The 24,495-nt window shown below is 44.7% G+C and overlaps 1 protein-coding gene across 8 annotated transcripts in view; it reads right to left on the reverse strand.

Annotated features, from left to right (window-relative positions):
• Positions 1–22,561, reverse strand: part of EBF2 (EBF transcription factor 2) — a 258,315-nt gene extending 235,754 nt beyond the window's left edge. For 4 of the 8 annotated variants that reach the window (XM_081960768.1, XM_081960765.1, XM_081960766.1 and 1 more), the window contains exons 1-5: positions 22,415–22,560; positions 16,025–16,181; positions 13,794–13,857; positions 10,876–10,931; positions 9,885–9,958 (exon numbers count right to left, since the gene is read on the reverse strand). In XM_081960768.1, the coding sequence (XP_081816894.1) occupies positions 9,885–9,958; positions 10,876–10,931; positions 13,794–13,857; positions 16,025–16,181; positions 22,415–22,545 (482 nt within the window). In that variant the 5' untranslated portion in view covers positions 22,546–22,560. Of the gene's footprint in view, positions 1–9,884; positions 9,959–10,875; positions 10,932–13,793; positions 13,858–15,340; positions 15,587–16,024; positions 16,182–16,518; positions 17,298–22,414 lie in introns of those variants that run through there. The other 4 variants (XM_081960763.1, XM_081960764.1, XM_081960770.1 and 1 more) reach the window with 4 other exon arrangements.
• Positions 22,562–24,495: the final 1,934 nt, after the last annotated feature.

Here is a 24,495-nt window from a genome sequence, read left to right on the forward strand (position 1 = left end):
TAAATCTGAGTCTGGGGCAGAAACATAATTTAAGAAGCATCTCAGACCTAACCATCCTTAGTTATTATCATAAAGATATGCCATGTTTTCCCGAAAATAAGGCAGGGTCTTATTTTCTTTTGACCTTCCAAAATAAGCACTTGGCCTTATTTTTGGGGAAGTCTTATTCTTTTTGAGGTGCAGGAGGCAGCGAGCGTGGCCACCTCATGGCTGCTGCTGTGTTGCAATATTTTCAGGAAGGGCTTATTTTGGGGGGGAAGGATTATTTTAGCACATGCGCTCAAAAGTCTGGTTGGTCTTATTATCCAGGGAGGTTTTATTTTTGGGAAAACAGGGTAGGTGGTGAGGAAGCATATTCAGACTTGTAAATTTCTGTTACTGTAACCTTCCAATAAAAGTGGTATTAATTTATATCTCTGGTTTAGTGTTTCACGAAGCACTGAAAAGCTTGTTAGAGGAGTCAAAACAGGTTTGCCATATTACAAATGGACCTAGCAATCAGAAATGGTAAGGGATTCCAACTATCATTAAATATGTGCATGTATAAATAATTACCATAATTTACAGTACTCAATATTATAATGGTAACAATGTTCACCAGATGGCCTATGGGACGATTCAACCTTCTGCTTGGACATAATGAGTGATGGTCAACCTAAGCCTATTCCACCGTCTTATCTTATGGCTCTAGATTATGAAAACCAACTTGAACAGGGCAGACTAAATTATAAACCATGGCTTACAAAATTACAACGGCTGGGTACGCAAATCCTGCACTGCCAGAGATTGAAACATTAGCATGCAAAGCATAGTTTCGGTCCCAAATGAAGCAAACAAAATGTTAAAAAGTTACCGTATTTATGTAGTTACTTAGCAAGTACATCTAAATTATATGGAAGTAACCAAAATATCTTTACAATTCCCAAGGCATGTCGCAACTTTTGAGCACCCCTGTTTGGAAATTGAAAGTAAGGTAAAGGTTCCCCCACATGTGTCCTAATTGTTCCTGACTCTAGGGGGTGGTGCTCATCTCCGTTTCAAAGCCAAAGAGTTGACATTGTCCGAAGATGTCTGCGTGGTCATGTGACCGGCATGACTAAACGCCGAAGGCACACAGAGTGCTGTTACCTTCCCACCAAAGGTGGTTTCCATTTTTCTACTTGCATTTTTGCATGCTTTCAAACTGCTAGGTTGGCCAAAGCTGGGACAAGTAACAGGAGCTCACTCGGTTACGCAGCGCTAGGGATTCGAACTGCCAACCTTTCTGATTGACAAGCTCAGCGTCTTAGCCACTGAGTCACCCCGTCCCTTTTTTTAAAAAGTTGCAAATTGAAAGTTGAAAAAAATAAAAAAAATGAAAATTGAAAGTTGAAAAATTTAACACACCCCACTATAGGAGGAAACATCATGTACCACAAAGCCCAGACACAGATCATATCAGGCTCACAACTGTGTAAAGAAGAGCAGTCTAAAAAATGAGATAGATGGATGGATGGATGGATGATAGATAGATAAATAGATAGATAGATAGATAGATAGATAGATAGATAGATAGATAGATAGATAGATAGATAGATAGTGAGAGAGAGAGAGAGAGAGAGAGAGAGAGAGAGAGATGATAGATAGATAGATAGATAGATAGATAGATAGATAGATAGATAGATAGATAGAGAGAGAGAGGGGGGAGAGAGAGAGAGAGAGAGGGAGGGAGAGAGAGAGAGAGAGAGAGAGAGAGAGAGAGAGAGAGAGAGAGAGAGAGAGAGAGATTGATTTGCTTTCCATGGGTTGGGTTTATTCAGTGAAACTTTTCTTCTAGCAGGGTCTAATCGGGTCGGTCACAGGGACCAGAGGTTTTGTCTTCTGAGCTTTCAGATTCATGCTGGAGCCCGTCCTCATGGAACTTGTCTGTAGCTGGAGAGAGGTTTCCCTGAGAATGGTCTCCAGCACGAGTCTGAAAGCTCGGAAGACAAAACCTCTGATCCCGGTGTCCAACCCAAATTGAATCCTGGGATTCATGATCCTGGGACATGTATATTCGCCTTCATTGGTGAGTATGGATGAGGTTCGATTTAGTTTTCTTTCTTAATCCTTGCCCAGTTCAAGCCTTGCATTGACATAGCTTGGCCATATTGCATGGAAAGCTGTTTGTTTACATTTTTTGACTGCCCATCTTCTCACGGAGTTATGAGCCTCATATGATCTGTGTCTGAGCTTTGTGGTACATGATGTCTCCTCTCATAAGGACATAAATAATGCTTTGATGCAAGGCTACTAAGGATTGCCCTAGTAGTGCAAGAAAAATTGCAAAAAGCCCATCATGAAATTCTGGAGACCCTTAGCCAGGTGCTCTTAGCAATGAATTAGCCATGAATCAATACATCTTTCTAAGCTTCAGACCGGGCTGCAAGCATTGAGCTAAGGCATAACCTAGTTTGCTTATCTTAGGTTTGTTGTGTTATGTTGTGTTGTGTTGACTGGTCCATTATGGAGCATGGCTAAGCAAAGCACTGTTACCTTTAAAGGTGCGATCTGTTCTTTGGAAAATATAAGTTATGGCTAAATATTAACATCATTCTGTTCAGACTTTGTTAGTAAATCATGGTTAATATGTTTGTGAATATATGAATCCAGCCAATACAAAGCAGGTTATTTCTTCATTTCTAAGCTTAGCTGCTGTATGTTGCAGGCTCGGGGAAGGTAACCCAGATTCCAGGTGAAGATTTAACGGACACCTTCATTGGACCAATCTCTATCTTGATTATGAACCTCATGTCAGCCTTTTGCTTTATTAAAACAAATATTAATAAATTCCTGCTGGGTTTTTTTTTGTTTTTGAATGGTGTAATATTGTGTTTTATACACATGCCCAGGATTACCCAAAGTATAATGTGATGAACCAGGATGTCCCAGAAATCTCAAAGAAAGTTTTACATCTTTCCCAATTCCAGGGGGGAAAAAAAGGTTTTAAAATTCAGCTTTCAACTAAAAAAAAAAATCTGTCTCTAATTTCAAACCGAAATAAGCCCCCAGCATGGTGGCCTTTGTTTTGTTTTCTTCTCCTCAACTCCTCCCTGGCATTGCATAACAAAAGTGTCTAAATTCACACCATCTGGCCAATAAAGACCCAAAGCTCGCTGGCTGACTGGCTCAGCCGATCCTGTCTGCTGCTGTCTAGTCTCAGCCTCGTGGCGAAAGTCACAGCTGTGGGTCTCACTTGCGCTCAATGCAACTCTGTTATTAGCCAGCTGTAGGCCTCGAGACTACTTCTGTTCACATTATAATACCTTTTCACCCCACCCCACCCCCTCCCCACCCCCAAGCATCAAGGGCAGAGAGGCTTCTGGCAACAGCTGAACAAAGCACCGTTTGCATCTTGCAAATACTTGGCAATCAAAGGGGAAAGGATTATTCCAGGAGACATGCCTTATTTTTATTTATACCCATCTGACCAACCAAGTGTTCGCGCCCGTATTCTGCTCCGTGAAGAAAGCATTGCTGCCCGATGTACCTCTACCGTCTCCATGCCACCTAGTTTTGTTCAGAGGGGAGTTTCATTAGAATCAGTGGGACTTCAGAGAGCATGAACTGACTTAGGAGGCAGCCATCAATAACGCAAACAGCTCGGCTCCACCACGGAAATGCTAAACAAGAACGCTAATTATTGTGAAACAGAGATTTTCCTTTTTCTACCAGTGACACATCACTGCATCTGCATAAATATTTAGACAACATTCTTCCTAGGCTCGCATCTGTCACCCGGAGAAAGATGTACGGATTCTGGATACACTTGTCTCCATCCAAGCAGAACGGTCTCACTGTTCTATATGTCAAATCAAAAAGATGTTTATTTTCCAAGGAAGGTAGATGGGAACAGTCTGTCATTCCAAGACAATGGGCATCCGTTTTTAGCGGCAAGGGTGGTACGTTAAATTTTGGTATACTGTTATACTAATGCAGACTAAACGATCAGCTTTAAAAATTGATGCACCGCTGAAATCTGCCCATGGCAAAATCTGATTGTGATGCCAAAAAATAATGTCAAGATTATTTTCACTTTGAAGGTTTTTTTTTACATAAATCCAAAGTTAAGATATGTGGGGCTTTTTTAATGAACAAATTAATAATTATGAATACTGTCCAAGTAAGGTGATTTCAAATAAAGTTGTCTTATTCTATTAAGTTTTTGTATCTCCTGAAAAGAGTATCATGTTTCTTAGCTGATTTATAAACTAAGAGACCTTCCAGCTAACAAAAAATATTTTATAATTATAAAGTTAAAGTATTATACTAGCTAGCTTTAAACACAGGTTTATCTGGACAAATAGAAGACCAAAACAGATAGTGGGAATAGCATTTGTGCAGCCTGTCACATCACATAATCATAAATCTCTGAAGGGAAAATGCCCGCATCAGTTTGGTATTATTCTAAGAAAAATAATGCTTTCTGAATGTTCTTCCCTCCTTGTTTTCTAATCATCCTATAAAATTATGCTTATGTTGCACTGTTCCTTGGGACAAACATCTCTGTTTCTAAAACTGGGCCAACTTTCTCAAGAAGTCAACAAGTAAAATGCAAAATATGAATATTGTGTCTAAAGAAGGCACAAATTAATTGCTAATTTCATAGAGCTAAATCTTGAACCCATGAAGTATCGCATTTACCACCGCATAAAGGAACTAATGCTTTCAGCCAACAGCTGCATTTTATTTCGTTTAGTTTCCAGATAGAATCATTCAAAATAGTTATGCCTCCTTTTTCGGCTAATTTCTTTCTGTTTCCCCTCCTTTTTTTTTCAGTTTTGGAGGGGCATTTAAAACAAAATAGGTTTGTTTAAGTCTAGCAAAGTCTTAACAAACTTTCTTTTGTTTGCTACTTCTTAAAAAACAAAACAGTAAATTAAGCTCAGTGAAAATGATTTAAAGATGGATTTAACTCTCCAGTGGGATTTGACACCTAGTTACATAGCAGCAATTAAATGTGATTTGGAGATCTAAGAAAGGTTGGATCTGATTATTGCCTGGATGGGAGAAATCTCAAAGTTAAGTAAGTTACTGGGAGGAAGTTGGAAAACAATATTCTGAAAAGAGGATACTGTTTCTGCTATATAGAAACCTAGGGTCCTTGGTGCTCTCTGAGCTTGGTGCTCTCAGTGCTGAGTAGCACTGATGATGTTACCTAGTTTGGTAATGAAACGTCATCAAGAAAACAACCAAGCTCAGAGAGCACCAAGAACCTTTCATTTCAACCCTGAGTTACAAATATTCTCCTTTATTGGTATGTAGAAACCTACTTAAATATCTCCCTCAAATCACCAGAAGTTGTGTTCATTTCAAAGGACAACTAACCTTTTCACTGGCATCCATTTTGTGTGTGTTCATCAATCTTCTTCTGTTATCATTACACTAATTTAAAACAGACGATTTAAGCATGCTTCACTTGAGAATTAATTCTATTGAAGTTACATATGAGTAGATTGTGAGCACTGAAAATATAAATGAGCTAATGAGGTAAGAAATAATTTCCCCCAAATTGTCTGTCATTTTGGTTGAAGTTTAGATAGTGGAGAGCTAAGGGCAAGAATGTGTTCTCTCTGCTTCTAGCCAATTAGAAATCTTCATCTTAATAGTCAATTGTTAAACTTGTTGCTCTCCTTTTCAATAACAATAGTGCCCTGGGACGCTGACAACAAAATACAGATAAAACAAGAGCAACCATTACACAGGTTTAAAATTCTAATTGTGCTACACACATACACACAATCAATCAATCAATCAATCAATAAGAAAAATCTAGCAAATGGGAGAGTTAAGGCATACATGTTACTGTGATTTCATTGACAAATCCAGGAAAGGATGCACTAGCTTTAACTGCAAATGCATTCCCACCCATCATCAAACCTGAATCTTCGGATTCAGAGCAAAATCCCCAAAACAGCCAACTGGAAACTTCAGTCTTCAAAGGAAACATCATGCCATCCACTGCAACTTGAATTCCCTATTCTCTCAGCAACCTTTTGATTGACAAAAGGCACCACTGTTTTGTCTGGATTAAATTTCCATTTGTTTGTCCTCAGCTAGTCCATTTCTAACATCAGACATTGACTTGGAAATGTCTGATGGAGTGAGCTGGGTAGAATCAGCATTTTGAGGGCATCAAATCCCCAGTTCCTAACAATCTCTCTTGGTGCTTTTGCATAAGTATTAAAAAGCAGGAGGACAAGGTGGAACTTTCCTGGTATCCAAGCCATATAACAGCATATGAGAGATTCCCTTGGTAGCATCTTATGAAATAATGCCCCCCCCCCAAAAAAAAAACCACAGAAACAGCCATAAGAAACAGATTATTTTCATTCTCCAAGTTCCATTCCAACTAAACAACCCAAAAGATATTGAGATTCTAGCAGAACCAACTGAAATATATTCTCCCTACCCTCTGGAGGGACGCAAAACTATCTTACGCTTAAAGCCAGACTGGAACAGATCCTAATATTGATTTCTTTGTTTAATTTTTATGCTGCCCAGCTCACTGTTGAGTGACTCTGGGTGCAAAATGGGTTTGCACAACACTGAATTACACACTTCCAAAATTAGCAGGTTAGATGTATTGTAGGTCAGGAGGTTCTTAACTGAGTTGGGGGGAAAGGTATTTAAATAACCTTCTTTGTTGTTAAATAGAATTTAGTAAGGGTAGCACAGGATGATCTGGGTGAAGTTTTAACCGTTGTGTGGCTTGCAGAAAATAGATACAAGCCTGGATTGCATGCATTTGTTCTTGGAAAGAGTGTGTGGGTTCACACATTGTGCCAAGCATGAGTTAGCCATTTTACCTAACTTCCAATCTGTTGGGTTTTGCTACACCTAGTTTATAAAACAGAAATTCTAAGTTCATCAAGTTAGATAATTGAAATCAAATCAGCTGAATTATGGATCAACACAATGTATCCAAAGTTCTGCATTCAATGTGTTCTGAATTCAGAAAAGGAGAACACGGTTGCCACGTTCTGTAAATCCAACCAGTGAGATTAATTTTTTTTAATGCTATCACTTAATTCATTGCATTTGCACTTTTACCAAGGAAAATATTTCTACTTATATTAAGGAAGTCCTTCTAAAAGGATGGAAGAATCCCTTTAAGTAACATAGTGTATATATTGCAGAACAAACCACCTTAGAGCTGCATGCTCTGTTCAAGAAATGATGCTATCCGCCCCCGAAGGGAGGCAGAAGATATTGTCATATGATCCTGATGATATTTCCTGTGACTACTTTCCATCAGTTTCCAACCTCCTTAACTCTCCTGACTTCCTGATCCAGCAATGCCCAATGGCGTTACGGGGAAGTGAGAGCAGTCAAGGAGGTTGGTGAGTTTGTGATGAGTTTGTGTCTTAGAACAAGCAGAACATTCCTGCATCTGACTTAACCTCCTTGTCACTAAAATAGAAGTAAAAACATCATACTCAATAGTAATTCACTAACATCAGAAGTGGCCCAGTGGTTAGAGTGCAGTACTGCAGGCTACTTCTGCTGCCTGGCATCTGCCTGCAATTTGGCAATCCAAATCTCACCAGGCTCAAGGTTGACTCAACCTTCCATCCTTCCAAGGTGGGTAAAAGGAGGACCCAGATTGTTGGGGGGAAATAGGCTGATTCTGTAAACCTCTTAGAGAGGGCTGCGAAGCACTATAAAGTGGAATATAAGTCTAAGTGTTATTGCTATTGTTACCTTCTCTGGGGGAGGAGTGGGAAACAGTTTACATGAAGAGGTGGAGAGGTGGGGGGATTTCTGCAGAGAACTTTTTAGATCTGTGTTATCTAACAGATTCATTGTACAGGTAGTCCTCAGCTTATGACCACTTCTGAGCCCCAAATTCTTGTTGGTAAGTGAGACACTTGTTAGGTGAGTTTTGCCCCATTTTACGACCTCTCTTCCCACAGTTGTTAAGTGCAGTTTGATAAGTTAGTGACCCCATCGTTAAGTGAATCTGGCTTCCCCCTTGACTTTGCTTGTCAGAAAGTCACAAAAGCTGATCACATGACCTTGGGATACAACAAACGGTCATAAATATGAGTCAGTTGCCAGGCATCTAAATTTCAATTATGTGATCATGGGGCATGCTGCAAAGGTTGCAACTGTGAAAAACGGCCATAAGCCACATTTTTCAGCACCTGTAACTTTGAATGGTCATTAAAGGGACTTTTGTAAGATGAGGACTACCTCTATATGATAGCTCAGGTGCCATGCTAACAAGAAGAGAGAAAAAATTAAAATGTAGTTATAGCTAAATCTACCCAGTATTTACTTCTTAGTTATTTCAGGGTATGTATATATGTATGTATGTATGTATGTGTGTGTGTGTGTGTGTGTGTGTGTGTGTGTGTGTGTGTGTGTGTTACAACCCCTGGTATGCCTAAATATGGGAGGAAGGTCACTACTCCCTCTTTCTGTCCTTCGGCTTATCACAGAAGACCATGCAGGCAGAAAACCATATTTTTATTTTTAATGTTGCCTTTTTATATTTGTGTTGTATTTGTACTGATAAATAAATAAAGGGAGACTAGTATAGATCTATTTCAAGCTAATTAGCTCTCATCAGCTAGCCATACCCTTATCCCAGTAAGGGTATGGCTAGCTGATGAGAGCTAATTAGCTCAAAATAGATCTATACTAGTCTCCCTTTATTTATTTATCAGTACAAATACAACACACACACACACATATATATCTGAGTTGACATGCATACAACTGCACCATTGTTGCATTAAATGAAAGCATGCTCATTTCTTGTTAAATTGGGGCAATGGTGACAAAGGACAACGCTCTATAATTGTTGGCGCTAAGGCAAAGATGAGAGGATAGGACTGCGGTCTTCATGTGACTTTAAGCTTGTATGCAGAGATGTATACACTGATTCAGAAGCGGGAGCTGTGAAAGTTACATTGCTAAACTAAAGTTCAGGAAAATATGGAGTAAACCTCCTCTTAAAAAATATCCCAGTCCCTTAACAGAGCAGAACCTGTAGCCAAGAGTTGGGTGAACATTCCCAGGTCTTAAGATCATCTGGCTTAATATTATCTAGTGTTCCAGCCCTTCTCTGGAATTTTTCCCCTGTTCTCAGGAAATCTTTAAAAAGAGAGAAACTGGCTGGATTGCTACCATCGTAGGCCAGTCCGGAGCCCTCTAGAAGTTGCATCCCTTTATTTTCTTTTCCCACTTTGTTGGAAATATTCCTTGATTTAAAAAAAAAAACACAGCTGGAACGTCCATGTGGGTGCGCCCTTTCTTTCCTGTCCAAGAAATTTAGAGGCTAGGTTGACACATGACACTAAGCCAAGTTTCATTATACTTTTTTTTAACAAGCTATAATGGACTTGGTCTGTAAATAAAGCAAAGCCACAATTGAACAACGGACATTAAAAGTCAGTGAATGCCAGGCTGAACAGAGAGAAGACTTCCGTCTTCCCAAATATTATGCTTTAAAACTTTTATTGAGAGCATTAATTAAGAATGCTTCCAGATTTTGCTTAATGAGGTGACCTTCTCAGCTCCTTGACTGGATAATTAGCCTTCACACTGGTGAAAATTGTTCATCACCCTTTCATCCAAATCTGTCCCATTTCTTTTCCTCCTCAAAAATCTCAGCCACAGCGGCATGGAGGCCTGTTTAGCGACTAAAGTGTGATTGCATCACATGCCACTTCCATGAACATCAAGGAAAAACGTTGTCTGGTTTTCCAAAGGCGCTTTCCCAAGAGGCAACTGGACTTCCTTGAAGCGAAACAGCTTCAAAGGAAAACAAGGAAGTCCAGTTGTGCCTCTTGAAAAAGTGCCTTTGGGGCAACCATCACCTGGATGACTGAGACTCTCCAGAGACAACATTGTCTTACCTGCACATAACTTCATGGGTGAGTAGAACTCTGCACATTTCTGGGTTCTTGTTTTGTCCTTCATAGGCGATAGGCTGCAAAGCAATGGAGAATATGGGGGAGTCAGTTGAAAACAAATAGGACAGCCTTTTCTCTGCTATGATTTATCAATCTGAAAATAAAAACGGGACGAGGCTGAAAGAGATCCTAATAGTTACAGTATTTGTTTGCTTAATTTTTATGCTCCCCAGCTCACTGTTGAGCAGCTCCAGTTGGCTAATCATGCAAAATGGGTTTGCACAACACCAAATCACACATTTCCAAGATTAGCAGGCTAGATGTATTGCAGGACAGGAGGTTTTTAACTGAGTTGGGGGTGGGGGGTGTATTTAACCACCTTCTTTTTTGTTAAATAGAATTTAGTAACATGTTGAACTGGGTGAAGTTTTAACAGTTATGTGGCTTGCAGAAAGTGGATACAAGCCTGGGTTACATGAATTTGTTCTTGGAAAGAGTGCGTGGGTTCGCACATTGTGCGAAGCATGAGTTAGCCATGTTACCTAACTTCCAATCTGTTGGGATTTGCTACACCCTATTCCCTAGTTCCCTAAAGTAGAAACACTAAGTGCATCAACTAAGATAAATCCAAATCAAATCAGCTGCATTATGGTTCAACACAATGCATGGATCAATCTTTTCTCTGCTATGATTTGTCAGTCTGAAAATAAAAACAGGACAAGGAATTGCAAATCTTCGAGAATAACCTTCTCTGACCGTGTCCTCTCCATTTGCAGACTGGGATGCTGGGAGATGCAATTCCACTGTGATTTTTTAAAAAATGGCACCAGACCTAAAGCATCTGTTTGCATATTGCAAGTGAAGTCTCCAACCCTTCCTTGAAGCAGCCTTCATAGACGATACAAACTATCCCTGATAAGGTATGGTGACTATTTCTCTGAACAATAAGAAACACAGATAGGCTGAGGTTAAAGGATGGGGGCAGAAATCTCACCTGTTTTGTGACTGAATCAATGAGTCTGACAAATAGATCTTGTTCAGTCCTGACACCTACAGGGAACAGAAAGAAAAAAAGGATGAGTGAAGGGTAAACATGGGACTCTTTCAAAGGATTTGTTCCCCACTATAGGCTGCCTTCTCTCACAAGTAAGCTGCATAGGAAGGAGACACCAAAGGGCATGATGCTAAAGCATAGACACATGGCATTCATATACAGACATCTTCATGATTCATCACATCTAAGGACCATTCATATTCAGTCAATGATAATTTTAACTTCCAGGGGATAAAATCAGGAGTAAGAATAGTTACTATATATCAATAACTCATTCTTTTCTAACGCTCTTTTATCAGCCTGCATTTCTCTCCACTCCAATTTTCCCTTCTTCCTTCCCTCTCCCATTTTTCCGTGGTGACCTGTAAGCAGGACTCTTTGGGGCAAATGTGTCATTCAGCAAAATAAATCAGAAGGCCTTCAAAACGTAGGCAGACTGCCTTACCATGTTTTAATAAATTAATAATATGTCACTGGATCCAAACTAAGTCATATTTGGAATAGTTAAAAATAAAATTGCCCTTAAATCAAGTTGGGCTGCCTTCATGAAGCATTCTCAGCAATAACAACATGGTCACTGCTTTTTCCAAAAGTTGTTTAATTGTTGATTCCCGGCCTAGAAAACAGCTTCAGAATTCCCAAGAGGTCTCTCATCTCAGCATTAACCAGAGACAGTCTACTTAATTTCTGAGATCAACCAAAGTTGCCTAGGTGCTGCTTCAAATAGACCCATTACAGTCAATGGAGCTTAGGTTATTCACCACCAACTTAAGCCTCATTGATTTCATTGGCTCCAGTCCAAGTATTACATCTGGATCTAATCTTTTGCCATTCCTGGTACAAAATCATCTAGTCCCACATCTGAAATTATCAAACTGAACCATGACTAATAGATTCACTACCCATTCTTTCTCTGCTTACATTCACAGACTGTACTAACCCAAACTGTGATTTGTTTCTTTGTCACTTAGTGTATCCTATAAATCCAATTGTTGTGTTCTGTAAGCCATAGTTTAGGGATCAGTGTGTTATTGGAACTGAAATGTTCCAATAATAAATCACACTTAAACAAGGTAGCTAGGTATGATGTGTGAACTAAGTTACCCACTTACAAAGAGAGATGTGTACAGTACATATTCACTTGATCTGTTGAGTACTTATTAGAAGGGAAGTCTAATCATGTCCCACCACACATCAATCCATTTCAGAAAGGAATCGAAGGTTCTGATGGTTGCAAGACCAGGTGATGCTCCTCAAACATACCCAAGAAATATAAAATACAAAGGGCATCCAGAAAATAAAAATATAAAGTCATCCAAATTTGTGACCTGGGTTCAGGATGAGACAGAAGTGGAACCTTTATGAAAATCAGTTGCTTTCCTCCCTCTGAATAGAATAGGTGTAGTCAGGAAGGACAAGAGTTTCCAATAAAATGCTGTGAAGGTCGACTGAAGGTCAGTCTCACAGGCTACAAATTTCTAAAAGTGGTAACCGTGGAATATATTTATTAGAAAAAATGAAAGTGTGACCAGTCTTTTCTTGTTCTTTCAAAGTAAAGGTTCCCCTCGCACATATCTGCTAGTTGTTCCTGACTGTAGGGGGTATTGCTCATCTCTGTTTCAAAGCCGAAGAGCCAGCGGTGTCTGAAGACGTATCCGGCGTCACTTGGCCAGCATGACTAAATGCCGAAGGCGCACGGAACACTGTTACCTTCCCACCAAAGGTGCTTCCTATTTTTCTACTTGCATTTTTTAACATTCTTTTGAACTGCTAGGTTGGCAGAAGCTGGGACAAGGAACGGGAGGTTACACGGCACTAGGGATTCAAACTGTCGACCTTCTGATCGACAAGTTCAGCATCTTAGTCACTGAGCCACCGCATCCCTTCTTGTTCTTTACTGGTTAGTAGATGTTATGCTCTCTCTCTCTCTCTCTCTCTCAAAAAAAAAATAAAAAAATCCCGCATTATAAAAAGGAAACTCCAGTCTGGATTTGTACAGTAAAATGTGTTGCTGATGCCAGTAACATCAAAACTGAAATTGACTTGAGATGCAACAGGGAATCTTTGGATGGTTTTATTCATTTGTTGGCTTTTGCAAATCATTTGAGGTAGGCACCGTGCCAGACACCCAACTCCAATACCTGGGTAAGTGTGCCTCCACCCAGGGCCACCTTCCTTTGTAGCTTTCCTAAACCCACATCCCAAAACTATAGCATAAACTCCTGGGGAGATATCAAAACTACATATGCATTGCACAATTATTGACATTCATACAAAGTTGTATGTTACAACTTTGTCACTACCTGATGGAGACCAACTCCATTATTTAAAAAAAAAACCAGTGTTCCATATTGCCTTGTCTAACCCTTCCCCAATCTCATGCTTTCCAAGATGTATTGGAAGACACCTTGAGGAATATTGTAACACCCCTCCCATCATGCCCAGTCAGGGTAATGCCCATACTGGTTAGAGGTGATGGAACCTTCAACTAAATATACCAATGATTTTTAGTATATAAGCATCAAGCATCCTTCTCTGGTCCTAAAAGATAAGCGAAGTCGGAACTGGTTAAATGTTTGGGTGGAAGACAAGCAGAAAAATCCAAGATGTAAACTGAAATGTTTTTTTAAAAAGAAATTTCCAAAGAAGGCAACAGGAAAGAATGTCCATTTTGCTTCCAAGAAAACTGTATAACCTGACCATGAAGAGATATATGCATGTCTATGACATTACCAGGAGTTGACAGGTGGCTTTACCTTTTTCACACCTAGAGGGCACCACGTTGGGGAAAGCTAACCCTGATAATTAGCTTACTCCTCCATGGCCCTTGGTTGAGAGTGAGCTGCGGAAGGACTTACCATTGCTGTACAGAAGCTGCAATTTGTAGTGAGTCCCATTATTTGTTTTTTCATTGCCTTGCTCCTGAGAAGTAAAAGAAAGGAAAAATGTTTCAGGAAGAATCTGGGTTCACACATCACACTAAGCCCTTAATGGTGTTGATCTAATGATTTAGTGCAGCGATGGCGAACCTTTTTTGGCTCGCGTGCCATAAGCGGGAGGAGCGCAGGGGAGTCATTTGCAGGAGTGCCGCACCCATAATGCAATGTGCAACCCCCCCAGTGCGCATGCGCATACTACAGGCGCCCCCCCCCCATTTTTGCATGCTTTTTTCATCCTCCCCAGGCTCCAGAGGCTTTATAGGAGCATGGGGAGGGCGAAAAACAGCCCCCCCCGGAAGCCCTCCGGAGGCATCATGAAGCCTCTGGAAGGCCTCCAGGGAGGCAGGGAAGGCTCTTTTCGCTCTCCCCAGGCTCCTATAAAGCCTCTGGAGCCTGGGGAGGGTGAAAAATGGCTTTTAAAAAGGGTGAACTCAGCTGGCCAGCGCGCGCATGGGCGCTGGCCAGCTGACGGGGCAGCGCCTCACGTGCCCTGACAAATGGCTCCGTGTGCCACCTGTGGCACGCATGCCATAGGTTCACCATCACTGATTTAGTGAATTAAGGTGAGTTGCCACTACTAGAAACCGTGCCTTATAAATCACACTGGCTAGCTTAGCACAACAATGAACCAGATCTGAACAAGCTACTTTGTAGTTACTGGGATGTGTGAACCCAGCTAGAGCGTTTCCAGAAATAAGCTCAGTTCATGAGTCTTTGCAGCCACAGAATTAACATCAGCATCAGCATCTTTCCTGCTGCTTGTTCAGAAGTTGCAATAACTGCGTTTGTCAGTGCTTACTTAATGCAAAACTGAATTGTGGTTTATTCAATTAATCTAAATTTCTCAGCTCCCGCAGCACACTGAATTATAAACTAGACATATCACACAGGCACGAGTTGGAGGCTTAATGGGAGTTACAAGTCACAGCCACTCCGCTCAATAGAAGCTTAGTAACATGGCAACCTGGGTTTAAGGAAATTCCTTTTTAACTCTAGTTAACACATGCAAATTGATATAGTTTGCTAAAAAGTTGGTTCTATTGGGCTCTTGCTCCCAAACAACCCTACATGACATTGTCCCGATTTAAGATTCACAGGAGTGAGAATTCCTCAACAGGAGGCAGATTTTCCAACTAGCGTTACATTTTTATTGCCTATAGCCTTTTCCCAAGGGCTGCATATGCCAGCTTCATGCGAATACCATGCAAGGGGAGATACTTTGTGGTTTGGATCCTGCTAAAATTACCAGGAAGGTAAGGGACAGCCTGTTGGGCTAGTTCTTTTTCCTCCTGAAACTTTTCACAACTGGGCACAATCTTTCAGAGCAAAGCAGTGTCTGTTTAAAGAAAGATACCCAAGAGTGTGAGGCAAAGGAACCCCTGAAAATAGGGCAGTTGAAGTTCATTCTGTCGGGACCCCCGATCAATTAATACCGGAAAAATGTCCGTTTAAAAACTAACAGCTACCTGAACCGCAAAGATCATAAGAGCGGGAAGCCACAAGTGTCCAAATTCTGACCAGTTGCATCGCCCCTTCCCTCTCCTCACCACGAAGAAAAGCTAAGTCGAGGCTACAGTCCTAAATTCCACCCTCTTCTTTCGGAGAAGACCTGTCCCTGCTTTGAAAAGACTAGATGTAGGAGAGGGACAACCTGGGTTTATGCGTGAAATTAACAAGGCCCGCCTTGAACAGCGGGCGAAATTGACTAGCGCTCCAGGTGTGCTCTCAACCTGTAGCTCAATAGGGCGGGGAAGTTCTTTCAGTTGGAAATCAAACTCAGCTGCTCTCCCATCCATTCGGATTCGGGTAGGTCCAGATTCGCTCGGAATCCCGTCCTAGCTGGGGATTTGAGGCAAGGGGTAGCTTTTAAACTCGAGACTGAAATTGACCCAACCGGGCCGAATCATTAGTTCGCGAAGGAAACCCGGGAAGAAGGAAAATGAGAATTATGATTCGGGAGCCCAGCTTCCCTAGGATCAATTAAAAAAAAAGCAGCTGCCTGGATGCCACTGTAATTTGGGGGAAGATTTTTTTTTTTTTTTGCTGGCTACGGATAGTGTTACATTCATTGCGGCAAGAAAGGCAGAGTAAGGCGGGTTGGATTGGGGCAAGCAAAAAGGACAGGAGGTCGGAAAAAAAGAGACCCTTACTTTGTCGTTTTCCACGAAGTCCACGAACGCCGTCCGCTCGATTTCCACGGGCTGGCCCTGCCGATCGTAGAGAGCCAAGACGAAGTGGAAAAAGTTGGATTTCCTCAAGTTGGAAGGAGGCTGTTTTTCGAAGTGGGCTCGAGACAAAGCCACGCCGCTGGGGAGGAAGGAGAGGGGCAGCCGGGATTAAAAGCAGAACGAGAGAAAGAACCAGCGCGGCCCGCAACCAGCCCGTTCCCTCGCCTTCGGTTCGCGGTACCGCCCAAAGCCACGCGCGGATAAGGGCAGCTGCCTCCTCGGCTACGCAAAACAGGTTCATTTCGGCGGTTCAAGCACACTTACCTGCGCTAAAGACCCCGAGGCAGGAAATTTCCCACGCACCCGCCTTTGGATTAGCCTGTTTGCGGGAGTTTAGCCAGCTGTGGCCGAGGAAACTACCTTTCCTGGTTTAAGGAACCGTGTGAAACCAGCCAAGGCGTTCTGAGAAATCCTACCTTGGCTTGGCGAGAGCACAGCCCCTGGATGTCTTTTTCAATAAGGTTTGGGGCTGCAGCCGCCTTACGTTTTGACCGTGTAGTCGCCTCACTGGGTAAACCATGACTGAGTTCACACAACACGCAAAGCCGGATCCTAATCGTATCGGGTTTTCCGCGTTCTCTAAAAAGCGAGTCGTTTTATGTTTGGGGCCTTGGGTGTGGGGGGGGGAAGTTTACGGAGAGGAGAATCCGTTTTGTTGCACTCCGTTCACACAAAATACCAAGCCTTAAACACGCGTTTTATCCAATTAATCTCAGGTAGCTAGATTGTCGGATTGAGCTGAATCCTAAACCACGTTTTAGAAACCGAAGTAACAATTCTATACACTCCGCCGCTCCAAAACAATCCCTCGATCCATTTTAGGATTTAGCGCCCGCCGTGTGAACCCGGCCGCCGGCAAAGAGAGCAGGGCAAATTCTGCGCCTCTTCCTCTTCGAGGCATCGCCCTGTTTAACGCCTTTCTCAGCCCGTTTCTGCAAACTGAAACTTCGTCTGCACCGTGGATTTTGGACGGCGGATAACTTTCTAAATTGCCCCGGGTTTAAATAAACCATGGTCTCAGCCTTTGACCCAGGTTTCGAGGCTGAAACAGCCAACCTTATACTATCCCACGCATTAGATTAAATCGACATTCAGACGGCTAATTTGCGGTTCAATTTATCCAGCGAATATTAATGTTATTAACCAACTTTCCCCTGGCGTCCTTTCCCATCTCCATCACCCGCTTCATCCGGTCGTGGGGAAGGCCGGGGTGGGAGTGGGGGAAGAACTCTCGACTCGCTTATAAGAGAGCAAGCGAAAAGATGCAGAAAAGTCGCACGACAGGGATGGGAGGGTAGAAAAAGGGATTCACCTGCTGAATTTCTCGTTTTCTCAAACATAGTTTTATCACTGGGGTGTGTTTTTTTTCTCCTCCCGCAGTTATGAAATTGCGAATTTTCAGTTCTATACACTGGCACCCGAGCCGTAGGCAGAACCAGCGGGGCTGACTTCTGAGTAGACCGGGGTAACCGTTTTTCTGACCCCATGCGCCAAACGGAATAGCTTCCTTCTCCGATCACCCGGCCATCGATTATAAAACAATAATCAGGGTGAAAAAAGCAGTTTGAAGAGACAAGTTGTATTATCCCTTCAAGTATTTCACGACGCTTCATATCCCCTCCTGCGCCACCATTTATTTATTTTTTAAAAAAATCTCTTTTTAGATCCGTCTCTCAACCGTAATCCAACAGGCAAGTAATTGCTAAAATAGCAAGACTAGAAAAGTGGAATTCGGGGAAGGTTCTCTCTCTTCCCTTTTCTAGGACATCAGCGATTGTCCCGAAAACTCGGGTGGCCTTGTGTTATTTTCGTAGAAAACCACAACATTTTGGGCTTCTGGGCTTACACGGGAAATAAGCCCCCTGGATATCAGTTGAAGCCGCTTTCGGACGTTTAAATTAACCCTCGCACTGCCTGCATTCACACAACCTACTGGAAGCGCAAAGAAGCGGGAAGTGTTTTAGCTGAGCTATTGTAGGAAACCCACCGAAGTAGTTAGTTTAGGATTGTGCCCAAGCAGGAAAACTGGATTCGTTTTAATCAAGGGTACTTGAGTGAACCCCGGGCAAGAGAGTCGGGGAAACACAATGCCAAGGTAACATTTCCAGCCTGACCCAGCTCTTTAACGCTGGTGATGCGGGCGCACCAACAAGCTAAAAGGACAGGCGGACAAAGAGGTTGCGGTGTTCTAGGAGTCTAATTCGGATCAATGACGGATGATCAATAGGGGTAAGGGGGGTCTCTTCTCCATATGCCACCAACAGCTAGTGCGCATTGATTGGGAGGAGGAAAGTAGGGGCTGCATTGGATCGGAAAGTTTATAGATTGTTCACCTAAATACAAAACATAATCGATCCTTTTTCAAAACAAATCCTTCCTGGAGCCGCCAGCTCACTCTCTACTCTCTCTCTCTCCCCACCCCGAAACACGTTTCTTGGGGGGTGGGAAACTCTGGGGTTTCAAAGAGGAGTCATTCCAAATATTTGGACTGGGCAATGAGACGATCCACGCACTTGCTCTAGTTCCATCGGATCCGCTTGGAAATCCGCGCATCTTCGCCCACAAGGGAGTCGGAAAACCGTTGGATCCGGCGTCAAGCTGGCCCGGAAATCACCCTGGAGCGAGTTTATTCTAAGTCCAGCTTCTTTGGGGACTTGGAGTACAGTCGCTTGGCGCTTCAATCGACCTCGCTGCTCTGCTCTGTTTACTCGAGAGTGAAGCTCCCGAGGATTTTGGGAAGCTGGTGCCAACAACGTTGTTTTGGTACAAGATCGCAGCCTTGCCTTGCCTTGCCCTTGTCCCAGCTCTTCTCTTTCTTTGCGCCGATCCTACGAACGTAGGCTACAATAACCCGAAGGAAATTTTACAAGCTTCAGCCAAGAGATTTTTGGGGTGAGGCTTGAAAACGCCACTTGCTGTAGAAGTAAATCCCGCCACATTGAAAGGAGTTAAAAATCATTGTATGTATATTTGTCAAGCTGAGGAGGTTTTTTTAGGATTCATACAGGATGAAATAATCAAAGCACAAGTTGTGTGTTCAAGTTCAGTAAAGTAACCAGGTTTGAATTGGCATGGATGAATCCGTCTCACCGCTTGGGAATCAACTTGGCTGGATTAAATGGGATCTCTTTCTCAATATCTGCACCTCGATTTAAACTTACAAACGGCTCAGAAGTGGAGCCTTACCAGAAACGCATTCTTACTCATATCGAAACTTAGAAAGGTGGGGGAGAAACTATTTTCTGCTGGATTTTGCTGTTAATTTGACCTCCCAAAACTTGGGTCCGGCAAAAGTGGTTTTAGGATCGGAAAAGCGACTGTTCCCCGCCACCGCTCCGCGCCCCCCCCCCCTCCAAAGGATCAGAATATCAACTTTCCAAGCTAATGTTTTTAGGGCGGAGGACTAATTTGGGAAACATTCGGTGTAAAATTGCTCTTCAACAGTCTTTGCATCCCTTTTTAAATGAGGAACATTTGTAAGGAAGGGGGGGTGTCAAATTCCCTTGAAGGGGTCATCTAATATCGCCTTCCTTGGCAGCTGCAGAGAGAATCGAGACAGATTTGATTTCTGGAGGAGAAACAAACAAACAAGCATACAAGCCAGCTTCGGACAGGCGTGGAGCCAGAGATGTACAAAAACCCCGCTTTTGATGAACGCTGTTAACGCGCCAACCCTCAACTCACCGAGAGATTCCACGAGAGATCTATGATCTATTATTTTCCTCCGGAGGCTTGGGAGCTGCTGCTGTATAGTTATTTGGCCCCAGGTGAGAAGACAGGGAGACCTGCCCGAACGTTTGAAGCTCCTCATAGACCTCTGCACCCACCCACCCACCCACCCCGGCGAAAGTCGAGCTTGCCTTTTCTCTTCTCCGAAGGGAGAACTTTACACCTCAAGAGAGGAAGGAAAGGGTTTGTATCTACTCCCTTGAAGAAGAGACTAAATCAAACCCGGGGTAATCCTGTCCCTGGCATCCAAGCCAAACTTTTTTTGCATCTCTGCGCCTGGGGGAGACGAGGGGGAGTTTACTGGCCCTTTTCTCAGCTTGCAATTCCCGCTGCATCTGACGCAAAAAGGCTTCCTCGGCTTGCCGGCGCTCCAGTTGACCCCTGAGGAGGTCAGGGTAGATTTGCAAGGCTCGCGGGGGCAGGGAGGAAAGTTTCCCGGTCCCTGGTTCCCCATCCTGCTGAAAGCCCCCTCTCCGCCGAGTCCAAAGGGTGTTTGTTTTTGTTTTTTTTACAGTAGGACTTTAATTACAGTAGGACTTTAATTTCACGGTGGCGGTCCAAGTTTTAAGCGCGCTGTGGGGGCTCAGGAGCAAGCAGAGAGACCGGTTTTTGTCTGCGGTTATGGTTTTGGTTCTTTCTGGCTTTTGGTGCCCAGGGCGGTTTCGGGTGGTTCGGAGCAAGAGAGCTCTGGGTTTCGGGAGCGATGGAGTTTCGGAGGCCATATGCCCGTCCCTCCTCACCACGTCCGGGTGGCTGCAAACTTTGAAGCTTCATTCGAACTTTCCGCTTTGATTCTCTTCCTGACGCCGTTTAGAACCGAAGCTCCCCCTCGCACAGCAAAAGGCGCCTACTTTTAATCCGTGGGGAAGGATCGCACGGAAGGATCTTTGCCTCCCTGGAAGAAGCCGGAGGCTGGCTGCGAACGGCGATTCCCCGAGTCCAGGATGTCCCTCAACTCAGCAGGCGTCGTCGCTTTCCCATTTTAAGGCTGAGAAGCCAGCCTGGATGGAGAGCAGGCCTGGGCGACTAAAGCGGCGCAGAGCGGGCGTTTCCGGGCGTGCATGCTTTCAGGTGCCAACTCCGTCTCAGTGGCCCAATTCACACAACACGGGAAACTCTCAAGTGTGCTTTTGTTTGCTTTCGACTCGTGATGTTCCGTGAAGCCCGCCAGTTTGAAAGTCGCGCGATCTGAGAATCCAGGCAAAGTTGGTTGATTTTTAGGAAGCAGGGTGGATTAAGTTGTGTCTTTGCTGCACTGTGTGAATTCAGCCTATGGATCAGCCCACATCCGCTTTGCTTCCCTTTAGTCACTCACCCAGGCCAAGTTACTCAGCTTCCAGGCACATAACACCCTAAAACTGGTGTAGCCTTCTAAGACAAGAAGTGCAGAGATGAGCCCGATTTTGCACGACTCTGACATGAAGCTCCATTAATTGGGTTTCCCTAGCCTAGCCCTTGTTCGAAAGGGTCCCGTTGAGTTTACTTGTTCAGCACGATCTTTTAGAGTTTGATTTGAACTCCAGATCCAAGTATAATCGCCCTTTCCACATTGCTGTAAGCCACGGTTTAGCTAACACAGTATTATTGAATAAACCACCATTGGCTGGTGTTCGTCAAGCATTCTAGCCACCCATTACCCTTGTCACGCCTCAAGTGTTGAGTTCACTCAACCCGCTAACCAAATCAATCACAGGCGGGTTGAGCGGGTCGTGTGAATCGGGCCTAAATGTCATTTGCGGTTCAGCGCCAAGTCCATCAAAACGTCCTTTCTCGGCTTCAAGAGTTATCCGTCCAACTTTGGATCGGGTTAGAATTAGCGCGTGCTGGTCAGACGGTGAGGATGGCGCGCAACCTCTACCCCTCAAGTTTTAGATCCCGAAATAAAGAGGGTTAAATCGGGTCTCGGTTCCTCGCGTGCTTTTCCAGATGTGTTCTAGATTTTAAAAGCTGATGTGAAAATACCAATTCAGTTTGGAAGTTGATAACTTCTGGTGGAGCAAGTTCTAATGAAGATCAGCCGTGGAGGCTACCGCCATCCTCACCTGGAGCCGTTGGCACTAGAAAACGAGGATCGCCGACTTTCTTAAGAGAAGGAGCTGGGTAGCATCACTCTAGTTTCCCCCAAAGTAAATCTGACGCCCGGCATCAGCTCCTAGAGAGCTGAAGAGACGAGGCCGCCCGAGTTCTCAGACCTCCTGGAGAGTTCAGCATCCTAAACTTTCTGGAAAACGGCCCTCTTCGTTTCCTCTGGGGGCAGAGCCCTTCACTGCCTACTGACAAGTAAACCCCAACCACGCCAAGAAGACTTCCTTCCAAGTTGACTAGGCCAACATAACCCACATTCCTAGCAACTGGGGTTGCGCTGTGGAAGAAGCGCCCGATCCCTCTTTTCTAAGAGTGCGGAGATCTTCCCAGCCCCACTGAATGTGTTCAAGGAAACAAATAAACCGAGCAAGAGATCGGCCTGGGATCGACCACCTAAAGGGGCTCTAGGAGCAAAGAGGGCAACGGCAACCCCCCCTCCCCAACAAGCCCAAGCAAGAAGGGGAGTCAGCTGCAAACTCACGATTTGATCTACTTTACCTTTGAGCGGCGACGTTGGCATCCACCACGCCAACGTTCCTGACCCAGGAGCGGACCGGATCCATCTCCGACCCCAGCACCTTGTCCTTCAGGATCGGCCCTCTTCCTAACGTATCTTGGATCCCAAACATTTAAAAAAAGTTTATTCCAAAACACAAACTAGGCTTTTCCGATGGGAGCAAACTTCCAAAAACCGGCAACCCACGCACCGATTCCTCTCCACAGCAGGAGCAACTTCAAGCCGAACCGCCTCCGCCTTTCGGGACGGGTTGGAGGGTCTTGGAGGGATTTGGGTTCCCTCCCCGGTCCTTTAAAAAAAAAGCAAGCCTTAAACGAGATAACGGGGCGGCGGTGGAGGAAGAGGAGGAGGAGGAGGGAAGGGGGGCAGCGCTGCTTTGAGCCCCTCTGTCGATGCTTGCAAGCCTCGAAATCGCGGATCTCTCAGCCTTTTCTTCCGAGGCGGCGAATCATCTTCTCTGCAGCCGCTGCCGGAGGGAGAGAGCGGAGAAAAGAGTCCGCATTGCCAGCGCGGTCCTTTCCCCGAGAGCGCCGGTCACCTGCTGGCCGGGAGACCCGAGGGTCGGCTGCACGGCTTGCCTAATCCACGAGGAGGAGGAGGAGGAGGAGGAGGAAGAAGAGGAGGAGGAGAGGAGAGCGAGCAAGGGGGAGCCGGGCAGGAGCGCAAAAGTGGGAGGGAGGGGGTAGAGAACGCCAAGGGAGGGGGAGAGCGGCCGGGTCAATGGCCAAAGCCAGAGGCGAACCGCTGCCAAAGAAACGCTCGATCGCAGCCTGCGAAACGTTGGCAAAAGCGCGCTCGCTTTTCCCCCGCACTGAGATCACCATGAATGGGTTACGGCGAGGGGAGCGAACGTCCTAGGGAAAGGGGGCGGGGCGGCCGGCCAAGGAAGGCGCGCCGATTTGCATAGGCTCGCCCCATTGGAGGAGAAAGACAGGCGGCCGAAGCGCCGCGTTCCGGGTTTCCAACGCTTCGAGGGGGCGGGGGGGGGCTTGCCCGGGTTGAAGGCGGGCGGGGCTGCCCAGGAGCCTTGGACGCGAGTTGGGGTCGGTTTTGGAGCCTTTGACTTTAAGTCACTTTACCAAACGGCTTGTGGAACTGACCCGGGTCGGAGGGAGGGGGGAGCGGGGGGGGGGCCAGAAAGGAAGCTTCGTTTCCAGCTGCGTCTCCGCAAGCATCCCAAACCCTTCAAGCTTGCAGGGGGTCGTTTGCTCCCCTACTTTCAGCTGCTCCCTCAAAATTGCATCTGGAAAAAGAAGACCAGCCCTGCTTGCCATTCGCACTTTTGCAGCAGTGGTGCATTAACCATTAAGCGGACCAAGCACGTGCTTAGGGCACCGGACCCAAAGGGGGCACCGCAAAGTTGAGAAGGGGGGGGAAACCAATGAAGATGTGTACAGTATGTGCAAAGGAGAGGGGGGGGAGAACGCCAAGATTGGTCAGTGCTTAGGGCACCAGTGAGCCTTAATCCGCCTCTGCTTTTCAGCCACCCCTGAACTGGTAACACCTTTCCGATGGATTTCCCTTTGGTCTCGCTTCAATCGCTCTGAACTCTTCCCCCTTTTCCAGCTACTCTACGCCGCTTCGCTGGACTCGGGGAGAAAAGGGGGGGAACGGGAGGGGTGTGTGCGTGTATTTAATATAATAAAATAAAATAAAACAAGAGGCAACTTCACGGCTGGGTTTACGTGCGAGAGGTCCTACAGACGCCTTCTTCCCATCCTTATGCGCGCTTCCTGGTGGTGGAAAAGGCGCCCTTATTCTGGCCGAAGGGTCGCGATCTGGATTTGCTTGCTTGCTTGCTTGTCGGTTGGTTTCCAGAAATAGGTGTTTGACTGGGGGAGCTTCAGAGGAAGAGGCGAGGCGTTATTAAACTGTAACCTTTCACACGGGCCATTCCTACAGAGAAGGGGGCACAGCCGCGCGCGTGCGAACCTACGCTCTTTATGAGCTTTTATTATTATTATTTTTAAAGCCGGGAGAGATGCATAAGCGCCAGCGTTTCTGCAGACCTTGCCGCCGTCTCTGTCCGTCGGTCCGTCTTGTTGGAAAGAATAGCACGTCT

Source organism: Natrix helvetica (assembly GCF_964273705.1).
Source record: "Natrix helvetica genome assembly, chromosome: 8".
In the NCBI taxonomy this organism is placed as follows: Eukaryota; Metazoa; Chordata; class Lepidosauria; order Squamata; family Natricidae; genus Natrix; species Natrix helvetica.